The following is a 20,062-nucleotide window of genomic DNA, read 5'->3' on the forward strand; positions in this document are numbered from 1 at the left end:
ATTGAAAAGCGTATTGCTATTGCTTCTGTCTTCTTCTGAAAAGTTTTGGCAATTCAATGATACTTTATAAATTAGCAAGTAAAATTCTTTTTGCATTATTAAAGTGGAAATTAGAAAAAAATAGGGTAGGTATTCAAGGCAAATGAGAAAGTCAAAAGAACTAAAAGTTGCCAATCCCATTGCTTAACTAAATATTTTTCCCCTTCCGTTGAATAAGAAATCGACTGCGATGGAGGAGATTGTCTTGATGAAGCAGCAGCTTCAAGAAAAGGAAGAAGTCGTTAGTACTTTGCAGACTGAGCTCAGGCAGAAACAGGAAGAGCAAGCTGCACAGGTAGGATGATGGCGCCTCCATTAGGATAGAATCCATGGGGTCCAGAATGGTGCAGGTGGCAAGTCAATCCCGGCAGTCACTTGAAAAGCTTGGTAGATGAAAGTATAGTAGCTAGGATATTAAAGCCAAGCCTAGGAGGGTGTGGCAGAAGAAGCCACAAGTATGGTAAGTGGTTCATATCTTAGTAGGAAACATCAGAACCCCTCAAAAATGCCTTTTAGGTTGGTGAACTTGCCATAGCTTTATGATGACTGTTTTTATTCCTTGAGTCAAGATACTCCAATTTAAACGCACACAGAGATTCTGTATCTCAGGAACGGGCTCATGGCGGAACTCAAAGGAAACGGATAGATACAACAAAAGAAATCAAATCATTGCCTCCATTCTTTTCTGATTAAAATCTTGTTAGGAAGATATATCTTAGCCTTAAAGCCACTTACTGAACATAGACTAAAGAAGTGGAGAGGGTATGAGGCTCATTGCTAATGACTCTAGTATGCAGCGTTCTTCTTCATGGTCATTCTGAAGCCAGAGCCAGACCATTAGTGCTCTCCTGTCAGTCTGTCCCTCCCTGCCTGCCCCCCCCACTTGCTTCCTGGTCTACTCATTTATTAGAGTTTGCATGTGTGTGTGTGACGGTCTTGATATTTGCACATATTCAGTGTATTTTTCCTGTATGGACCGTGTGTTTTCAGAAACTCTTGAATTACATGATGCATAGCATTCGGTCAGCTCCGATGCTTTCATTTTTTTCCTTGCAAGTTTCTCTTGACCTTTATTTTTGGTTGTGTATTTTTTTTCCCAATTTTGATTAATATTTTTTTGATTTATTATTTTTCTTATTTAACTCAAGGCATTCTGTTTTGTGTTGGGCTTTTTCTTCTGAAACGAGTTTTCTTTTTCATCAACTTCATGAATTTTATTAATTTTCCAAACTTTTCTAACTCTATCGTTCCTTCATGTCCTCTTCATTTTTCTTAAACATGTTTAACGATGAAATAAGTTACAGTGTTTTTCAGCATATTTTTCTGCTCCTTATTCCTCGTGATTTTTGTTGTTGTTTTTGAAGGAAGGTCTCACAATGTAGCCCAGTTTTACCTTGAACTTGTGGCAGTCCTCCTGTCTCAGCCTCTTGAGTGCTGGAATTATAGGCATGAGCCACCATGCCTGACTTTTGAATGGTATTATGTAATTGTTCATGCATCTTTTGTGTGAATGTTTTTGCTTACATGTATGTATATGCACTACATAACCCCAGAGTTCAGACGAGGACATCAGATCCCCTGCAACTGGAGTTACAGATAGCGTGGGTGCTGTGATGGAACCTGGATCTTTTCACAAGAGTAGCAAGTGCTAGTTGCCACTGAACCATTGCTAAACCTCTATACAGATCGCATTTGGGTTTTTTTTTCCTGTGGATGGCCTGCATTTAGCCATGATCAAAGACCGGGAAGTGTTGCATCTCTTCTAATACTAGCTGCCACCTATTCCTACAAATTCTTCTTGGTTACCTTGGATTTTTCCCTATTCCACAGGAACATCAGATGTAGCTCTATTGCTGTCTTTTTTTTTATCATTATTATTTTATAGTCTCTAATGCCAAGAAAATCCCAATTTTTATTGTTTGCCCTTAACTTGTTTAGTGCAAGGTTTTTAGGATAGATTTTACATATTGTTACTGTTTTCCATGTTTTTCTGCTCACTGTCTATTTGGTCTGTCTCTTTGCTATGTTAGCTTTCAAAGAAATTGAAAAGCGTATAGCTATTGCTTCTGTCTTCTTCTGAAAAGTTTTGGCAATTCAATGATACTTTATAAATTAGCAAGTAAAATTCTTTTTGCATTATTAAAGTGGAAATTAGAAAAAAATAGGGTAGGTATTCAAGGCAAATGAGAAAGTCAAAAGAACTAAAAGTTGCCAATCCCATTGCTTAGCTAAATATTTTCCCCTTCCGTTGAATAAGAAATCGATTGCGATGGAGGAGATTGTCTTGATGAAGCAGCAGCTTCAAGAAAAGGAAGAAGTCGTTAGTACTTTGCAGACTGAGCTCAGGCAGAAACAGGAAGAGCAAGCTGCACAGGTAGGATGATGGCGCCTCCATTAGGATAGAATCCATGGGGTCCAGAATGGTGCAGGTGGCAAGTCAATCCCGGCAGTCACTTGAAAAGCTTGGTAGATGAAAGTATAGTAGCTAGGATATTAAAGCCAAGCCTAGGAGGGTGTGGCAGAAGAAGCCACAAGTATGGTAAGTGGTTCATATTTCAGTAGGAAACACCAGAACCCCTCAAAAATGCCTTTTAGGTTGGTGAACTTGCCATAGCTTTATGATGACTGTTTTTATTCCTTGAGTCAAGATACTCCAATTTAAACGCACACAGAGATTCTGTATCTCAGGAACGGGCTCATGGCGGAACTCAAAGGAAACGGATAGATACAACAAAAGAAATCAAATCATTGCCTCCATTCTTTTCTGATTAAAATCTTGTTAGGAAGATATATCTTAGCCTTAAAGCCACTTACTGAACATAGACTAAAGAAGTGGAGAGGGTATGAGGCTCATTGCTAATGACTCTAGTATGCAGCGTTCTTCTTCATGGTCATTCTGAAGCCAGAGCCAGATCAGTAGTGCTCTCCTGTCAGTCTGTCCCTCCCTTCCTGTCCCCAAACTCCCTTGCTTCCTGGTCTACTCATTTATTAGAGTCTGCGTGTGTGTGTGTGTGTGTGTGTGTGTGTGTGTGTGTGTGTGTGTGTGTGCGCGTGTGGCGTTCTTGGTTGTTATTTGCACATACTCAATGTATTCTTCATTTATGGAGCGTGTGTTTTCAGAAACTCTTGAATTACATGATGCATAGCATTCGGTCAGCTCTGATGCTTTCATTTTTTTCCTTACAGGTTTCTGTTAACCTTTATTTTTGGTTGTGTAATTTTTTTCCCAATTTTGATTAATATTTTTTTGATTTATCCGTTTTCTTATTTAACTCAAGGCATTCTGTTTTGTGTTGGGCTTTTTCTTCTGAAACGAGTTTTCTTTTCCATCAACTTCATGAATTTTATTAATTTTTAGAACTATTCTAATTCTTATGTTCCTTTCATGTCCTCTTCATTTTTGTTAATCATGGTTAACTATGAAGTAAGTTACAGTGTCTTTCAGCATATTGTTCTGCTTTGTATTCTTCGTGATTTTTGTTGTTGTTTTTGAAGGAAGGTCTCACAATGTAGCCCAGTTTTACCTTGAACTTGTGCCAGTCCTCCTGTCTCAGCCTCTTGAGTGCTGCAATTATAGGCATGAGCCACCATGCCTGACTTTTGAATGGTATTATGTAATTGTTCATGCATCTTTTGTGTGAATGTTTTTGTTTACATGTATGTATATGCACTACATAACCCCTAGAGGTCAGACGAGGACATCAGATCCCCTGGAACTGGAGTTACAGATAGCGTGGGTGCTGTGATGGAACCTGGATCTCTTCACAAGAGCAGCAAATGCTAGTTGCCAATGAACCATTGCTAAACCTCTATACAGATCTCATTTGGGTTTTTTTTTCCTGTGGATGGCCTGCATTTACCCATGATCAAAGAACGGGAAGTGTTGCATCTCTTCTAATACTAGTTGCCACCTATTCCTGCAAATACTTCTTGGTTACCTTGGATTTTTACCTATTCCACAGGAACATCAGATGTAGCTCTATTGCTGTCTTTTTTTTTATCATTATTATTTTATAGTCTCTAATGCCAAGAAAATCCCAGGTTTTATGGTTTGCCCTTAACTTGTTTAGTGCAAGGTTTTTAGGATAGTTTTTACATATTGTTACTGTTTTCCATGTTTTTCTGCTCACTGTCTATTTGGTCTGTCTCTTTTTATGTTAGCTTTCAAAGAAATTGAAAAGCGTATTTCTATTGCTTCTGTCTTCTTCTGAAAAGTTTTGGCAATTCAATGATACTTTATAAATTAGCAAGTAAAATTCTTTTTGCATTATTAAAGTGGAAATTAGAAAAAAATAGGGTAGTTATTCAAGGCAAATGAGAAAGTCAAAAGAACTAAAAGTTGCCAATCCCATTGCTTAAGTAAATATTTTTCCCCTTCAGTTGCATAAGAGTTTGGTTGAGATGGATGAGATCAACATGATGAAGCAGCAGCTTCAAGAAAATGAAGCACTCATTAGCACTTTGCAGACTGAGCTCAGGCAGAAGGAGGAAGAGCAAGCTGCACAGGTAGGATGATGGCGCCTCCATTAGGATAGAATCCATGAGGCCCACAATGGTGCAGGGGTCAAGTCAATCCAGGCAGTCACTTGAAAAGCATGGTAGATGAAAGTATGGTACCTAGGATATTAAAGCCAAGCTTAGGAGGGTGTGGCAGAAGAAGCTACAAGTATGGTAAGTGGTTCATATTTCAGTAGGAAACACCAGAACCCCTCAAAAATGCCATTAAGGTTGGTGAACTTGCCATAGCTTTATGCTGGCTGTTTTTATTCCTTAGGTCAAGATACTCCATTTTAATAGCACACAAAGATTCTGTATCTCAGGAACGGGCTCATGGCAGAACTCAAAGGAATTGGATAGATACAACAAAAGAAATCAAATCATTGCCTCCATTCTTTTCTGATTAAAATCTTGTTAGGAAGATATATCTTAGCCTTAAAGCTACTTACTGAACTTAGACTAAAGAAGTGGAGGGTATGAGGCTCATTGCTAATGACTCTAGTATGCAGCGTTCTTCATGGTCATTCTGAAGCCAGAGCCAGAGCAGTAGTGCTCTCCTGTCAGTCTGTCCCTTCCTGTCTGCCCCTCCCGCTCTCCCTTGCTTCCTGGTCTACTCATTTATTAGAGTTTGCATGTGTGTGTGTGACGGTCTTGATATTTGCACATATTCAGTGTATTTTTCCTGTATGGATCGTGTATTTTCAGAAACTCTTGAATTACATGATGCATAGCATTCGGTCAGCTCCGATGCTTTCATTTTTTTCCTTACAGGTTTCTGTTAACCAATATTTTTGGTTGTGTATTTTTTTTTTCCCAATTTTGATTAATATTTTTTTGATTTATCCGTTTTCTTATTTAACTCAAGGCATTCTGTTTTGTGTTTGGCTTCCTCTTCTGAGACGAGTTTTCTTTTATATCAACCTCATGAATTTTATTACTTTTTAAAACTATTCTAATTCTTATGTTCCTTTCATGTCCTCTTCATTTTTGTTAATCACGGTTAACTATGAAATAAGTTACAGTGTCTTTCAGCATATTGTTCTGCTTTGTATTCTTCGTGATTTTTGTTGTTGTTTTTGAAGGAAGGTCTCACAATGTAGCCCAGTTTTACCTTGAACTTGTGGCAGTCCTCCTGTCTCAGCCTCTTGAGTGCTGGAATTATAGGCATGAGCCACCATGCCTGACTTTTGAATGGTATTATGTAATTGTTCATGCATCTTTTGTGTGAATGTTTTTGCTTACATGTATGTATATGCACTACATAACCCCAGAGTTCAGACGAGGACATCAGATCCCCTGCAACTGGAGTTACAGATAGCGTGGGTGCTGTGATGGAACCTGGATCTTTTCACAAGAGTAGCAAGTGCTAGTTGCCACTGAACCATTGCTAAACCTCTATACAGATCGCATTTGGGTTTTTTTTTCCTGTGGATGGCCTGCATTTAGCCATGATCAAAGACCGGGAAGTGTTGCATCTCTTCTAATACTAGCTGCCACCTATTCCTACAAATTCTTCTTGGTTACCTTGGATTTTTCCCTATTCCACAGGAACATCAGATGTAGCTCTGTTGCTGTCTTTTTTTTTTATCATTATTATTTTATAGTCTCTAATGCCAAGAAAATCCCAATTTTTATTGTTTGCCCTTAACTTGTTTAGTGCAAGGTTTTTAGGATAGATTTTACATATTGTTACTGTTTTCCATGTTTTTCTGCTCACTGTCTATTTGGTCTGTCTCTTTGCTATGTTAGCTTTCAAAGAAATTGAAAAGCGTATTGCTATTGCTTCTGTCTTCTTCTGAAAAGTTTTGGCAATTCAATGATACTTTATAAATTAGCAAGTAAAATTCTTTTTGCATTATTAAAGTGGAAATTAGAAAAAAATAGGGTAGGTATTCAAGGCAAATGAGAAAGTCAAAAGAACTAAAAGTTGCCAATCCCATTGCTTAACTAAATATTTTTCCCCTTCCGTTGAATAAGAAATCGACTGCGATGGAGGAGATTGTCTTGATGAAGCAGCAGCTTCAAGAAAAGGAAGAAGTCGTTAGTACTTTGCAGACTGAGCTCAGGCAGAAACAGGAAGAGCAAGCTGCACAGGTAGGATGATGGCGCCTCCATTAGGATAGAATCCATGGGGTCCAGAATGGTGCAGGTGGCAAGTCAATCCCGGCAGTCACTTGAAAAGCTTGGTAGATGAAAGTATAGTAGCTAGGATATTAAAGCCAAGCCTAGGAGGGTGTGGCAGAAGAAGCCACAAGTATGGTAAGTGGTTCATATCTTAGTAGGAAACATCAGAACCCCTCAAAAATGCCTTAGGTTGGTGAACATGCCATAGCTTTATGATGACTGTTTTTATTCCTTGAGTCAAGATACTCCAATTTAAACGCACACAGAGATTCTGTATCTCAGGAACGGGCTCATGGCGGAACTCAAAGGAAACGGATAGATACAACAAAAGAAATCAAATCATTGCCTCCATTCTTTTCTGATTAAAATCTTGTTAGGAAGATATATCTTAGCCTTAAAGCCACTTACTGAACATAGACTAAAGAAGTGGAGAGGGTATGAGGCTCATTGCTAATGACTCTAGTATGCAGCGTTCTTCTTCATGGTCATTCTGAAGCCAGAGCCAGACCATTAGTGCTCTCCTGTCAGTCTGTCCCTCCCTGCCTGCCCCCCCACTTGCTTCCTGGTCTACTCATTTATTAGAGTTTGCATGTGTGTGTGTGACGGTCTTGATATTTGCACATATTCAGTGTATTTTTCCTGTATGGACCGTGTGTTTTCAGAAACTCTTGAATTACATGATGCATAGCATTCGGTCAGCTCCGATGCTTTCATTTTTTTCCTTGCAAGTTTCTCTTGACCTTTATTTTTGGTTGTGTATTTTTTTTCCCAATTTTGATTAATATTTTTTTGATTTATTATTTTTCTTATTTAACTCAAGGCATTCTGTTTTGTGTTGGGCTTTTTCTTCTGAAACGAGTTTTCTTTTTCATCAACTTCATGAATTTTATTAATTTTCCAAACTTTTCTAACTCTATCGTTCCTTCATGTCCTCTTCATTTTTCTTAAACATGTTTAACGATGAAATAAGTTACAGTGTTTTTCAGCATATTTTTCTGCTCCTTATTCCTCGTGATTTTTGTTGTTGTTTTTGAAGGAAGGTCTCACAATGTAGCCCAGTTTTACCTTGAACTTGTGGCAGTCCTCCTGTCTCAGCCTCTTGAGTGCTGGAATTATAGGCATGAGCCACCATGCCTGACTTTTGAATGGTATTATGTAATTGTTCATGCATCTTTTGTGTGAATGTTTTTGCTTACATGTATGTATATGCACTACATAACCCCAGAGTTCAGACGAGGACATCAGATCCCCTGCAACTGGAGTTACAGATAGCGTGGGTGCTGTGATGGAACCTGGATCTTTTCACAAGAGTAGCAAGTGCTAGTTGCCACTGAACCATTGCTAAACCTCTATACAGATCGCATTTGGGTTTTTTTTTCCTGTGGATGGCCTGCATTTAGCCATGATCAAAGACCGGGAAGTGTTGCATCTCTTCTAATACTAGCTGCCACCTATTCCTACAAATTCTTCTTGGTTACCTTGGATTTTTCCCTATTCCACAGGAACATCAGATGTAGCTCTGTTGCTGTCTTTTTTTTTTATCATTATTATTTTATAGTCTCTAATGCCAAGAAAATCCCAATTTTTATTGTTTGCCCTTAACTTGTTTAGTGCAAGGTTTTTAGGATAGATTTTACATATTGTTACTGTTTTCCATGTTTTTCTGCTCACTGTCTATTTGGTCTGTCTCTTTGCTATGTTAGCTTTCAAAGAAATTGAAAAGCGTATTGCTATTGCTTCTGTCTTCTTCTGAAAAGTTTTGGCAATTCAATGATACTTTATAAATTAGCAAGTAAAATTCTTTTTGCATTATTAAAGTGGAAATTAGAAAAAAATAGGGTAGGTATTCAAGGCAAATGAGAAAGTCAAAAGAACTAAAAGTTGCCAATCCCATTGCTTAACTAAATATTTTTCCCCTTCCGTTGAATAAGAAATCGACTGCGATGGAGGAGATTGTCTTGATGAAGCAGCAGCTTCAAGAAAAGGAAGAAGTCGTTAGTACTTTGCAGACTGAGCTCAGGCAGAAACAGGAAGAGCAAGCTGCACAGGTAGGATGATGGCGCCTCCATTAGGATAGAATCCATGGGGTCCAGAATGGTGCAGGTGGCAAGTCAATCCCGGCAGTCACTTGAAAAGCTTGGTAGATGAAAGTATAGTAGCTAGGATATTAAAGCCAAGCCTAGGAGGGTGTGGCAGAAGAAGCCACAAGTATGGTAAGTGGTTCATATCTTAGTAGGAAACATCAGAACCCCTCAAAAATGCCTTAGGTTGGTGAACATGCCATAGCTTTATGATGACTGTTTTTATTCCTTGAGTCAAGATACTCCAATTTAAACGCACACAGAGATTCTGTATCTCAGGAACGGGCTCATGGCGGAACTCAAAGGAAACGGATAGATACAACAAAAGAAATCAAATCATTGCCTCCATTCTTTTCTGATTAAAATCTTGTTAGGAAGATATATCTTAGCCTTAAAGCCACTTACTGAACATAGACTAAAGAAGTGGAGAGGGTATGAGGCTCATTGCTAATGACTCTAGTATGCAGCGTTCTTCTTCATGGTCATTCTGAAGCCAGAGCCAGACCATTAGTGCTCTCCTGTCAGTCTGTCCCTCCCTGCCTGCCCCCCCACTTGCTTCCTGGTCTACTCATTTATTAGAGTTTGCATGTGTGTGTGTGACGGTCTTGATATTTGCACATATTCAGTGTATTTTTCCTGTATGGACCGTGTGTTTTCAGAAACTCTTGAATTACATGATGCATAGCATTCGGTCAGCTCCGATGCTTTCATTTTTTTCCTTGCAAGTTTCTCTTGACCTTTATTTTTGGTTGTGTATTTTTTTTCCCAATTTTGATTAATATTTTTTTGATTTATTATTTTTCTTATTTAACTCAAGGCATTCTGTTTTGTGTTGGGCTTTTTCTTCTGAAACGAGTTTTCTTTTTCATCAACTTCATGAATTTTATTAATTTTCCAAACTTTTCTAACTCTATCGTTCCTTCATGTCCTCTTCATTTTTCTTAAACATGTTTAACGATGAAATAAGTTACAGTGTTTTTCAGCATATTTTTCTGCTCCTTATTCCTCGTGATTTTTGTTGTTGTTTTTGAAGGAAGGTCTCACAATGTAGCCCAGTTTTACCTTGAACTTGTGGCAGTCCTCCTGTCTCAGCCTCTTGAGTGCTGGAATTATAGGCATGAGCCACCATGCCTGACTTTTGAATGGTATTATGTAATTGTTCATGCATCTTTTGTGTGAATGTTTTTGCTTACATGTATGTATATGCACTACATAACCCCAGAGTTCAGACGAGGACATCAGATCCCCTGCAACTGGAGTTACAGATAGCGTGGGTGCTGTGATGGAACCTGGATCTTTTCACAAGAGTAGCAAGTGCTAGTTGCCACTGAACCATTGCTAAACCTCTATACAGATCGCATTTGGGTTTTTTTTTCCTGTGGATGGCCTGCATTTAGCCATGATCAAAGACCGGGAAGTGTTGCATCTCTTCTAATACTAGCTGCCACCTATTCCTACAAATTCTTCTTGGTTACCTTGGATTTTTCCCTATTCCACAGGAACATCAGATGTAGCTCTGTTGCTGTCTTTTTTTTTTTATCATTATTATTTTATAGTCTCTAATGCCAAGAAAATCCCAATTTTTATTGTTTGCCCTTAACTTGTTTAGTGCAAGGTTTTTAGGATAGATTTTACATATTGTTACTGTTTTCCATGTTTTTCTGCTCACTGTCTATTTGGTCTGTCTCTTTGCTTTGTTAGTTTTCAAAGAAATTGAAAAGCGTATTGCTATTGCTTCTGTCTTCTTCTGAAAAGTTTTGGAAATTCAGTGATACTTTATAAATTAGCAAGTAAAATTCTTTTTGCATTATTAAAGTGGAAATTAGAAAAAAATAGGGTAGGTATTCAAAGCTACTGAGAAAGTCAAAAGAACTAAAAGTTGCCAATCCCATTGCTTAAGTAAATATTTTCCTCCTTCAGTTGCATAAGAATTTGTTTGAGATCGAGGATTTCAGCCTGATGAAGAAGCTTCTTCAAGAAAAGCAAGAACTTATTAGTACTTTGCGGATTGATCTCAGGCAGACACAGGAAAAGCAAGCTGCACAGGTAGGATGATGGCGCCTCCATTAGGATAGAATCCATGAGGCCCACAATGGTGCAGGGGTCAAGTCAATCCCGGCAGTCACTTGAAAAGCATGGTAGATGAAAGTATGGTACCTAGGATATTAAAGCCAAGCTTAGGAGGGTGTGGCAGTAGAAGCTACAAGTATGGTAAGTGGTTCATATTTCAGTAGGAAACACCAGAACCCCTCAAAAATGCCATTAAGGTTGGTGAACTTGCCATAGCTTTATGGTGGCTGTTTTATTCCTTAGGTCAAGATACTCCATTTTAATAGCACACAGAGATTCTGTATCTCAGGAACGGGCTCATGGTGGAACTCAAAGGAAACGGATAGATACAACAAAAGAAATCAAATCATTGCCTCCATTCTTTTCTGATTAAAATCTTGTTAGGAAGATATATCTTAGCCTTAAAGCCACTTACTGAATATAGACTAAAGAAGTGGAGGGTATGAGGCTCATTGCTAATGACTCTAGTATGCAGCGTTCTTCTTCATGGTCATTCTGAAGCCAGAGCCAGATCAGTAGTGCTCTCCCATCAGTCTGTCCCTCCCTGCCTGCCCCCCCCCCACTCCCTTGCTTCCTGGTCTACTCATTTATTAGAGTCTGCATGTGTGTGGATGTGTGTGTGTGTGTGGTGTTCTTGGTTGTTATTTGCACATACTCAGTGTATTCTTCATGTATGGAGCGTGTGTTTACAGAAACTCTTGAATTACATGATGCATAGCATTCGGTCAGCTCCGATGCTTTTATTTTTTTCCTTGCAAGTTTCTCTTGACCTTTATTTTTGGTTGTGTATTTTTTTTACCAATTTTGATTAATATTGTTTTGATTCATTATTTTTCTTATTTAACTCAAGGCATTCTGTTTTGTGTTGGGCTTTTTCTTCTGAAACGAGTTTTCTTTTCTATCAACTTCATGAATTTTATTAATTTTCCAAACTTTTCTAACTCTATCGTTCCTTTCATGTCCTCTTCATTTTTCTTAAACATGTTTAACGATGAAATAAGTTACAGTGTTTTTCAGCATATTTTTCTGCTCCTTATTCCTCGTGATTTTTGTTGTTGTTTTTGAAGGAAGGTCTCACAATGTAGCCCAGTTTTACCTTGAACTTGTGGCAGTGCTCCTGTCTCAGCCTCTTTAGTGCTGGAATTATAGGCATGAGCCACCATGCCTGACTTTTGAATGGTATAATGTAATTGTTTATGCATCTTTTGTGTGAATGTTTTTGCTTACATGTATGTATATGCACTACATAACCCCTAGAGGTCAGACGAGGACATCAGATCCCCTGGAACTGGAGTTACAGATAGCGTGGGTGCTGTGATGGAACCTGGATCTTTTCACAAGAGTAGCAAGTGCTAGTTGCCACTGAACCATTGCTAAACCTCTATACAGATCACATTTGGGTTTTTTTTTCCTGTGGATGGCCTGCATTTAGCCATGATCAAAGAACGGGAAGTGTTGCATCTCTTCTAATACTAGTTGCCACCTATTCCTGCAAATACTTCTTGGTTACCTTGGATTTTTCCCTATTCCACAGGAACATCAGATGTAGCTCTGTTGCTGTCTTTTTTTCATCATTATTATTTTATAGTCTCTAATGCCAAGAAAATCCCAATTTTTATTGTTTGCCCTTAACTTGTTTAGTGCAAGGTTTTTAGGATAGTTTTTACATATTGTTACTGTTTTCCATGTTTTTCTGCTCACTGTCTATTTGGTCTGTCTCTTTGCTATGTTAGCTTTCAAAGAAATTGAAAAGCATATTGCTATTGCTTCTGTCTTCTTCTGAAAAGTTTTGGCAATTCCATGATACTTTATAAATTAGCAAGTAAAATTCTTTTTGCATTATTAAAGTGGAAATTAGAAAAAAATAGGGTAGGTATTCAAGGCAAATGAGAAAGTCAAAAGAACTAAAAGTTGCCAATCCCATTGCTTAAGTAAATATTTTTCCCCTTCAGTTGCATAGGAATTTGGTTGAGATAGAGGAGAACAACCTGATGAAGCAGCAGCTTCAAGAAAATAAAGCACTCATTAGCACTTTGCAGACTGAGCTCAGGCAGAAGGAGGAAGAGCAAGCTGCACAGGTAGGATGATGGCGCCTCCATTAGGATAGAATCCATGGGGTCCAGAATGGTGCAGGTGGCAAGTCAATCCCGGCAGTCACTTGAAAAGCTTGGTAGATGAAAGTATGGTAGCTAGGATATTAAAGCCAAGCCTAGGAGGGTGTGGCAGAAGAAGCCACAAGTATGGTAAGTGGTTCATATCTTAGTAGGAAACATCAGAACCCCTCAAAAATGCCTTTTAGGTTGGTGAACTTGCCATAGCTTTATGATGACTGCTTTTATTCCTTGAGTCAAGATACTCCAATTTAAACGCACACAGAGATTCTGTATCTCAGGAACGGGCTCATGGCGGAACTCAAAGGAAACGGATAGATACAACAAAAGAAATCAAATCATTGCCTCCATTCTTTTCTGATTAAAATCTTGTTAGGAAGATATATCTTAGCCTTAAAGCCACTTACTGAACATAGACTAAAGAAGTGGAGAGGGTATGAGGCTCATTGCTAATGACTCTAGTATGCAGCGTTCTTCTTCATGGTCATTCTGAAGCCAGAGCCAGATCAGTAGTGCTCTCCCGTCAGTCTGTCCCTCCCTGCCTGCCCCCCACTCCCATGCTTCCTGGTCTACTCTTTTATTAGAGTGTGCATGTGTGTGTGTGACGGTGATATTTGTATTCTTCATGTATGGAGCGTGTGTATTCAGAAACTCTTGAATTACATGATGCATAGCATTCGCTCAGCTCCGATGCTTTCATTTTTTTCCTTGCAAGTTTCTCTTGACCTTTATTTTTGGTTGTGTATTTTTTTTCCCAATTTTGATTAATATTTTTTTGATTTATTATTTTTCTTATTTAACTCAAGGCATTCTGTTATGTGTTGGGATTTTTCTTCTGAAACGAGTTTTCTTTTCCATCAACTTCATGAGTTTTATTAATTTTCCAAACTTTTCTAACTCTATCGTTCCTTCATGTCCTCTTCATTTTTCTTAAACATGTTTAACGATGAAATAAGTTACAGTGTTTTTCAGCATATTTTTCTGCTCTTTATTCCTCGTGATTTTTGTTGTTGTTTTTGAAGGAAGGTCTCACAATGTAGCCCAGTTTTACCTTGAACTTGTGCCAGTCCTCCTGTCTCAGCCTCTTGAGTGCTGGAATTATAGGCATGAGCCACCATGCCTGACTTTTGAATGGTATTATGTAATTGTTCATGCATCTTTTGTGTGAATATTTTTGCTTACATGTATGTATTTGCACTACATAACCCTGAGGTCAGACGAGGACATCAGATCCCCTGCAACTGGAGTTACAGATAGCGTGGGTGCTGTGATGGAACCTGGATCTTTTCACAAGAGCAGCAAGTGCTAGTTGCCACTGAACCATTGCTAAACCTCTATACAGATCGCATTTGGGTTTTTTTTTCCTGTGGATGGCCTGCATTTAGCCATGATCAAAGACCGGGAAGTGTTGCATCTCTTCTAATACTAGCTGCCACCTATTCCTGCAAATACTTCTTGGTTACCTTGGATTTTTCCTTATTCCACAGGAACATCAGATGTAGCTCTATTGCTGTCTTTTTTTTCATCATTATTATTTTATAGTCTCTAATGCCAAGAAAATCCCAATTTTTATTGTTTGCCCTTAACTTGTTTAGTGCAAGGTTTTTAGGATAGTTTTTACATATTGTTACTGTTTTTCATGTTTTTCTGCTCACTGTCTATTTGGTCTGTCTCTTTGCTATGTTAGCTTTCAAAGAAATTGAAAAGCGTATTGCTATTGCTTCTGTCTTCTTCTGAAAAGTTTTGGCAATTCAATGATAATTTATAAATTAGCAAATAAAATTCTTTTTGCTTTATTAAAGTGGAAATTAGAAAAAAAATAGGGTAGGTATTCAAGGCAAATGAGAAAGTCAAAAGAACTAAAAGTTGCCAATCCCATTGCTTAAGTAAATATTTTCCTCCTTCAGTTGCATAAGAAATTGTTTGAGATCGAGGATTTCAGCCTGATGAAGAAGCAGCTTCAAGAAAAGGAAGAACTTATTAGTACTTTGCGGACTGATCTCAGGCTGACACAGGAAGAGCAAGATGCACAGGTAGGATGATGGCGCCTCCATTAGGATAGTATCCATGGGGTCCAGAATGGTGCAGGTGGCAAGTCACCCCGGCAGTCACTTGAAAAGCTTGGTAGATGAAAGTATGTTAGCTAGGATATTAAAGCCAAGCCTAGGAGGGTGTGGCTGAAGAAGCTACTTTCCTAACATAGACTAAAGAAGTGGAGGGTATGAAGCTCATTGCTAATGACTCTAGTATGCAGCGTTCTTCTTTTTGGTCATTCTCAATCCAGTGCCACCCTGTTTGCGTGGGCTCCCTCAACTCTGTTTTTCTCAGTTTCTCGTTGTTCTCCTTTGACGATGCTTTTGTGCCATGCCGCATTTTCATCCCTGGAGACCTTTGCACACAACATGCAGCTGATCTTAGCCATCAGACATATTGGTAACAGAGGTGTCTTCCATGTATTGATGGCTGACAGTTGAACACAGAGAGTTTTATACCCAGAAATTGATAATCTTATCCTATTAACTTCTGTTGAAGCTTTCATGCCTCATATATAGTGTAGACTAGGGAAATTTTACACATTTTTTATTCTTTTACGTACTTAAAACAAAGGCAGCGAAGACATATGAATATGGTAACAGTTCCGTTGTGGAGCAAGTCACTCCAAACACAATACCAAAGGCTAAATGTGTTAACAAAAGTCATTGCCCTAGCATGCAGGAGACTGATGTGTACAGATTATGGGTTTGACACCAGTGTTGGCTGCATGACAAGTTCCAAGCTAGCCCAGGCTATACAGGAAGACCTATCTCAAAAAGTAAAATTGATAAAAGTAGCCTCAGCTTTAAAGTATTTTGTGAACATGGTAATTATAGAAACATAGAGGAAAAAAAGATGGGATTTAAACAGAACCCTGAGAGCTTGGTAACACTCCAGATAAGCCATGTTCTTGTGGGGAAGACAGAGAGGAATCCTGGGAGCTAGGCAACACTCTAGACAAGCTGCGTTCTTGTGGGGAAGAGTTGGGAAAGACAGAAAGAACGCATTAAAGAGAACAGCCTGCAGGAGTGACAGCTGGTCATGGCTCTCTGGGGAGGTGGTGTGCCCTTGAAAACACAAACAGATAAGCACACAAGATAGACTAGCCTTGTATTTCTATTTGTAGAACATTTCGAATAATGTCCATGGCTTGAACTGCTAATTTATAGGAGTGAGGGTCCAGGACCATTTTTGAGCATGAGTCTGGTACTGAAGGAGCTAACAGAAATTTAACTTCACTTGTATGTTTAATTTTCTAATCATTTCAGAATTAAAAAATATCTTCTCCCATATTTATAACATTTTTAGTATCGATGAAGATTTTTTTAATTAAAGTTATATATGAATTGATTGGAGTTTGATAGTAGGCTTTCGTTCTTGTCTGGAAGTTACTGCTGGGCCTCTTGTTCTTCTGACATTCTCACCCTTGCCCCTCAGAGCTGAGGTTTAGAGAAGCACTGTCCGTCGGTGCTGTGTGCCCATCTTTGGAGGTTAGGCTGAAAGAATTGTCTCTGAGCTACTCTGGAGCGTATCTTGTCTAGTTTCTCTGGCATGTGTCTTCAGTTGAGTTCCATGCAGCAGATGGTCCATGAAAAAGACGCCCGCTTTGAAACCCAGGTCCGCCTCCATGAAGATGAGCTGCTTCCGTTAGTAACCCAGGCAGATGTGGAGACAGAGATGCAGCAGGTGTGTTGCTCACACTCCATGGAATGACTCTTGTTTTGGTTAACATTTAATCCAGACCTCTCAGCCACTTTCCATGCCCTGCCCTTCCCTGCTGCGCTCCACACATCCTCCATGTATTCCTTGGCTTCTTATTGGTGTCCTCTCTTTCGTTGCACATCATTTTCTGTCTTGTCCATACTTTCCCTTTTTCCTTATCTCATCAGGTCGGAACTTCTTGAGGACTTGTGGGAGTCAGCAATGGGCTGGTTTCTTTCTCATTTGCAGATTTACTGCGACCATTCATGTCCTAACCCTGATCTAAAACTTCAAATAGATGAAGTCAGTTTTGTATTTAAAAAAAATAAAAGAGGTAAAAAGAGATTTCAAAGGCACATTCTTTTATTAAATCTGTATTTTTAAGGTGTATTGAAAATTGACTTTCTTGTATTTGAGCTTACCCTGTACTAACTCACATTGTGTGTACTTAGAATGTGTATGATGGCCAGAGGACAACTTTGAATGTCATTCCTTCTTTTGGAGGAATTCCAAAAGAATTCCAGCCTGAAGGAAGAACTAGAAAGGGTAAAGTTAGAGAATAAAACCCTTTCTAAGGAGTTTGAGGCTTTAATGGCAAAGAAAAACCTTCTGAGAGAAGATCTGGAGCTTCAAGGAGAAGATAGTGTACTAAAACAAGCTAGCCTAGAGGCCACTGAGAAATTCCCTCAACAAACGGATGGCATCACTGAACAAGAAACACAAGCTCTGGCAGGCAAATCGCAAGAGCAAGATACTCAGAGTGTGAGCGTTAAACTTGAAGATTCCTCACATAGTTTTAGTTCGCCATCCTTTGCCGAGATTTGACTCAGGAGGGCATTTTTCTCGTTTTCTAGTGTCTGGCTGAGCCCCCTGTCACTCTGTTTCTCCATCTCTAACTCAGCAATTCTTCCCTTGAGTTGCTCAGGCTGCTGGAGGTGGTCACTGATGTCATTGTGGGAGCCCAAAGTCTCACTAGTGTCAGGCTTGGCGCTGTTTGCTGAAAGAAGACACAATTGGGGGGAAAGCTATATGGCACCAGAGGAATAGACCCAAAGTTGTCCCCTGGCACCCAGGCTGACTCAGGCCCTTATACACACATGTGCCTGCACCCACATGAACATGCATATGCCTATACATGTTTATGCCTAAAAGCAGTAGCTTATGTCATGCTGGGATTCACTCTGTTCTGAGTCAGAATCCTTGTCCTGGGTTGTTCCAGCCGATTCCAAGTTAGCTCTGCTTCATCCAGGGACCATGCACTCTGAGTTTATGCATTGGAAACCCTGGCACTGCTTTGTTCTCTCGGCACTATTGCACACTTTCTGTCCACTGAATATTGATGAGACAAGTCTTTTAAGAAGCCCTTCCTCTGCTTCTGTAACGTGCTGTGATAGTGTTTCTTAAAGCTGTCACTCTGGTTTTTATCACCTAATGAGCAAGGTATTTTATTCTGTTCTGAATGCGCTCAAATGTCCATCCTTTCACCTTCTTCTCACACCCACGAGAAGCTTCTTTCCCTTCAGCAGTTCTGACACCAGTGCTCCCATCGCATAACCTCTCCAGCAGAGAATAAATGTGCTTGTGTACAAGTCATTCCCAAACTCTCCCGTTCGTATAACTGCCTGCTTAGGAACCTTTAAAAGGCACACGATTGTCTGGGAGAAGCTTAGGATCCCTCCCTTGATCTGCCATGCAAGGCCTGATTATTTGTCCTCATCTTTTCAGCCCTTTACTTGATCTTAAGCCTGCAGGCCATCAGACCCAGCTCTTCAGCAAACAGTGATGGCCTTGAGGACCTTCTACCCACATCACCATCTTATTGGTGGGAATGTATTCCTCGTTGCTTCCTTTTGGGGGCCACTCCAGATCTCAGATTCTCCTGCCACACTTCCCAGTTGCTTGCTTCTGTTTTGCCTTCTTACTTCCAAAGTGCTTGTCATCCCGTTTGACTCGCGCTGCCTGCACACAAGTGCCTATGCTCTCGGCCCTATCTTTTGACCCCATTTGATAATTTTGTTTTTGTCACCTTGTTGTTGGTGTTCTTTGTTCTTGGTGTTGTTAACGATGTATAGTTAGCTATTTGGTCTGTAACACATGCATACCTGGTGGTCTTGGATGTCCTCAGACTGTGGTAACAGTTATTACCATCATGTGGGTGCTAGAATTGACCCCAGCCGAATTCCTCTGGAAGAGCAGACAGTACTCTTAACCACTGAGCCATCTTTCCAGCCCTGCTTCTTAATTTGAAAGAAATTTCTCTTTTCTCGTTGTTTTATGTATTTTTTTTTCTTGTTTCACGGGTAAATTTTCTAACTTACCTTTCCAAGAATGGTGGTATTTTGCTTTGTTGTTAATTCTACTGTGAGTGTATGACATGTGCAGGTGCCTGTGGAGGCCAGGAGAGGGCGCTGGAATTACAGGCAATTTTGAATTGCCCAACATGGGGATTGAACTGGGGTCCTCTGGAAGAGCAGTGAGGGCTCTTAACTGCTGAACTACTTCTCCACCTCCCATTTTGCTATTGAGACAAGGTCTTATTATATAACTGAAGCTTGCCTAGAGCGTTCAGTGTGGGCCAGGCTGCCCCCAAATTCACATCCTCATGCACCAGTCTCGCAAAGGCCAGGGTTACAGGTATGTGCCTCCACACCTGACTGGTTGCTTCTTTTGGTGAGTTTCTCTTGGTAACTCTTTATTGATGCTATAATGATCTGATTGCCTGCATTCTCACCTGTCTCAGCGCCTGTGGTTTCCCCGGCTAATGTGTCATCTGCTTCTGGGCCTCAAGTGTGTGTTGCTGCTGTCCTTTGTTGTCTTCCCGCTCTTGTGTTTGCTGCTTTTTAAAGAGCTACTGGTATGGTAGCATTAATATTTGTGATTGGGTGAAAGGTGTGTGTTGAAGGCTGTTGTCTACCCAGGTGTCCTGACGTCATTTCTGCATCAAGCTCTTAGTGGGTATTGGGAAAGAGTTTTAAACGGATCGCAGTTTTCTAAAGGTGAGTCCATCCTAACATCCATTAACCTTGTGTGTGAGACGCATTGTTTTCTTATTTAATTCTCATGTTTGTATGAGGAAAAGTGCTGATTATCTTCATTTAATAGGTGAGGGAAACAAAGACTTAGATCAACTCTCATCCAAGAAACAGGGTATCCAATTCTAGAGCCCAAGTGTCCTTAACGGTAGGGTGTGCACCTTCTTTATAATAGTGGACATCAGCTCAGCTTGAGTTAAGGCTGGAGTCCAGCTGAGATTGGCTTAGTGATAGAGCCCTTGCCTATGTGCCTGAGTTCTGCCCGAGAATTGAGAAACAAAGACAAGATAAACAAGTCAACAACAACAACAGCACCAACAAGGAAAATGGCTGGTGTTCATGTATAAATACAGAAGTTTATGGCGGGCACATG

General features: G+C 39.7%; 1 protein-coding gene across 6 annotated transcripts in view; it reads left to right on the top strand.

The window, feature by feature from the left end:
* The first annotated feature begins 221 nt into the window (after positions 1-221).
* LOC142843763 (uncharacterized) overlaps positions 222-20,062 on the top strand; it is a 37,034-nt gene continuing 17,193 nt past the window's right edge. For 3 of the 6 annotated variants that reach the window (XM_075961700.1, XM_075961704.1, XM_075961701.1), the window contains exons 1-7: positions 222-334; positions 2,297-2,413; positions 4,420-4,545; positions 10,662-10,787; positions 12,764-12,889; positions 14,830-14,955; positions 16,520-16,642. In XM_075961700.1, coding sequence (XP_075817815.1) covers positions 230-334; positions 2,297-2,413; positions 4,420-4,545; positions 10,662-10,787; positions 12,764-12,889; positions 14,830-14,955; positions 16,520-16,642 — 849 coding nt within the window. In that variant the 5' untranslated portion in view covers positions 222-229. Of the gene's footprint in view, positions 335-2,296; positions 2,414-4,419; positions 4,546-8,595; positions 8,709-10,661; positions 10,788-12,763; positions 12,890-14,829; positions 14,956-16,519; positions 16,643-20,062 lie in introns of those variants that run through there. The other 3 variants (XM_075961702.1, XM_075961703.1, XM_075961705.1) reach the window with 3 other exon arrangements.

Source organism: Microtus pennsylvanicus, chromosome 2 (assembly GCF_037038515.1).
Source record: "Microtus pennsylvanicus isolate mMicPen1 chromosome 2, mMicPen1.hap1, whole genome shotgun sequence".
In the NCBI taxonomy this organism is placed as follows: Eukaryota; Metazoa; Chordata; class Mammalia; order Rodentia; family Cricetidae; genus Microtus; species Microtus pennsylvanicus.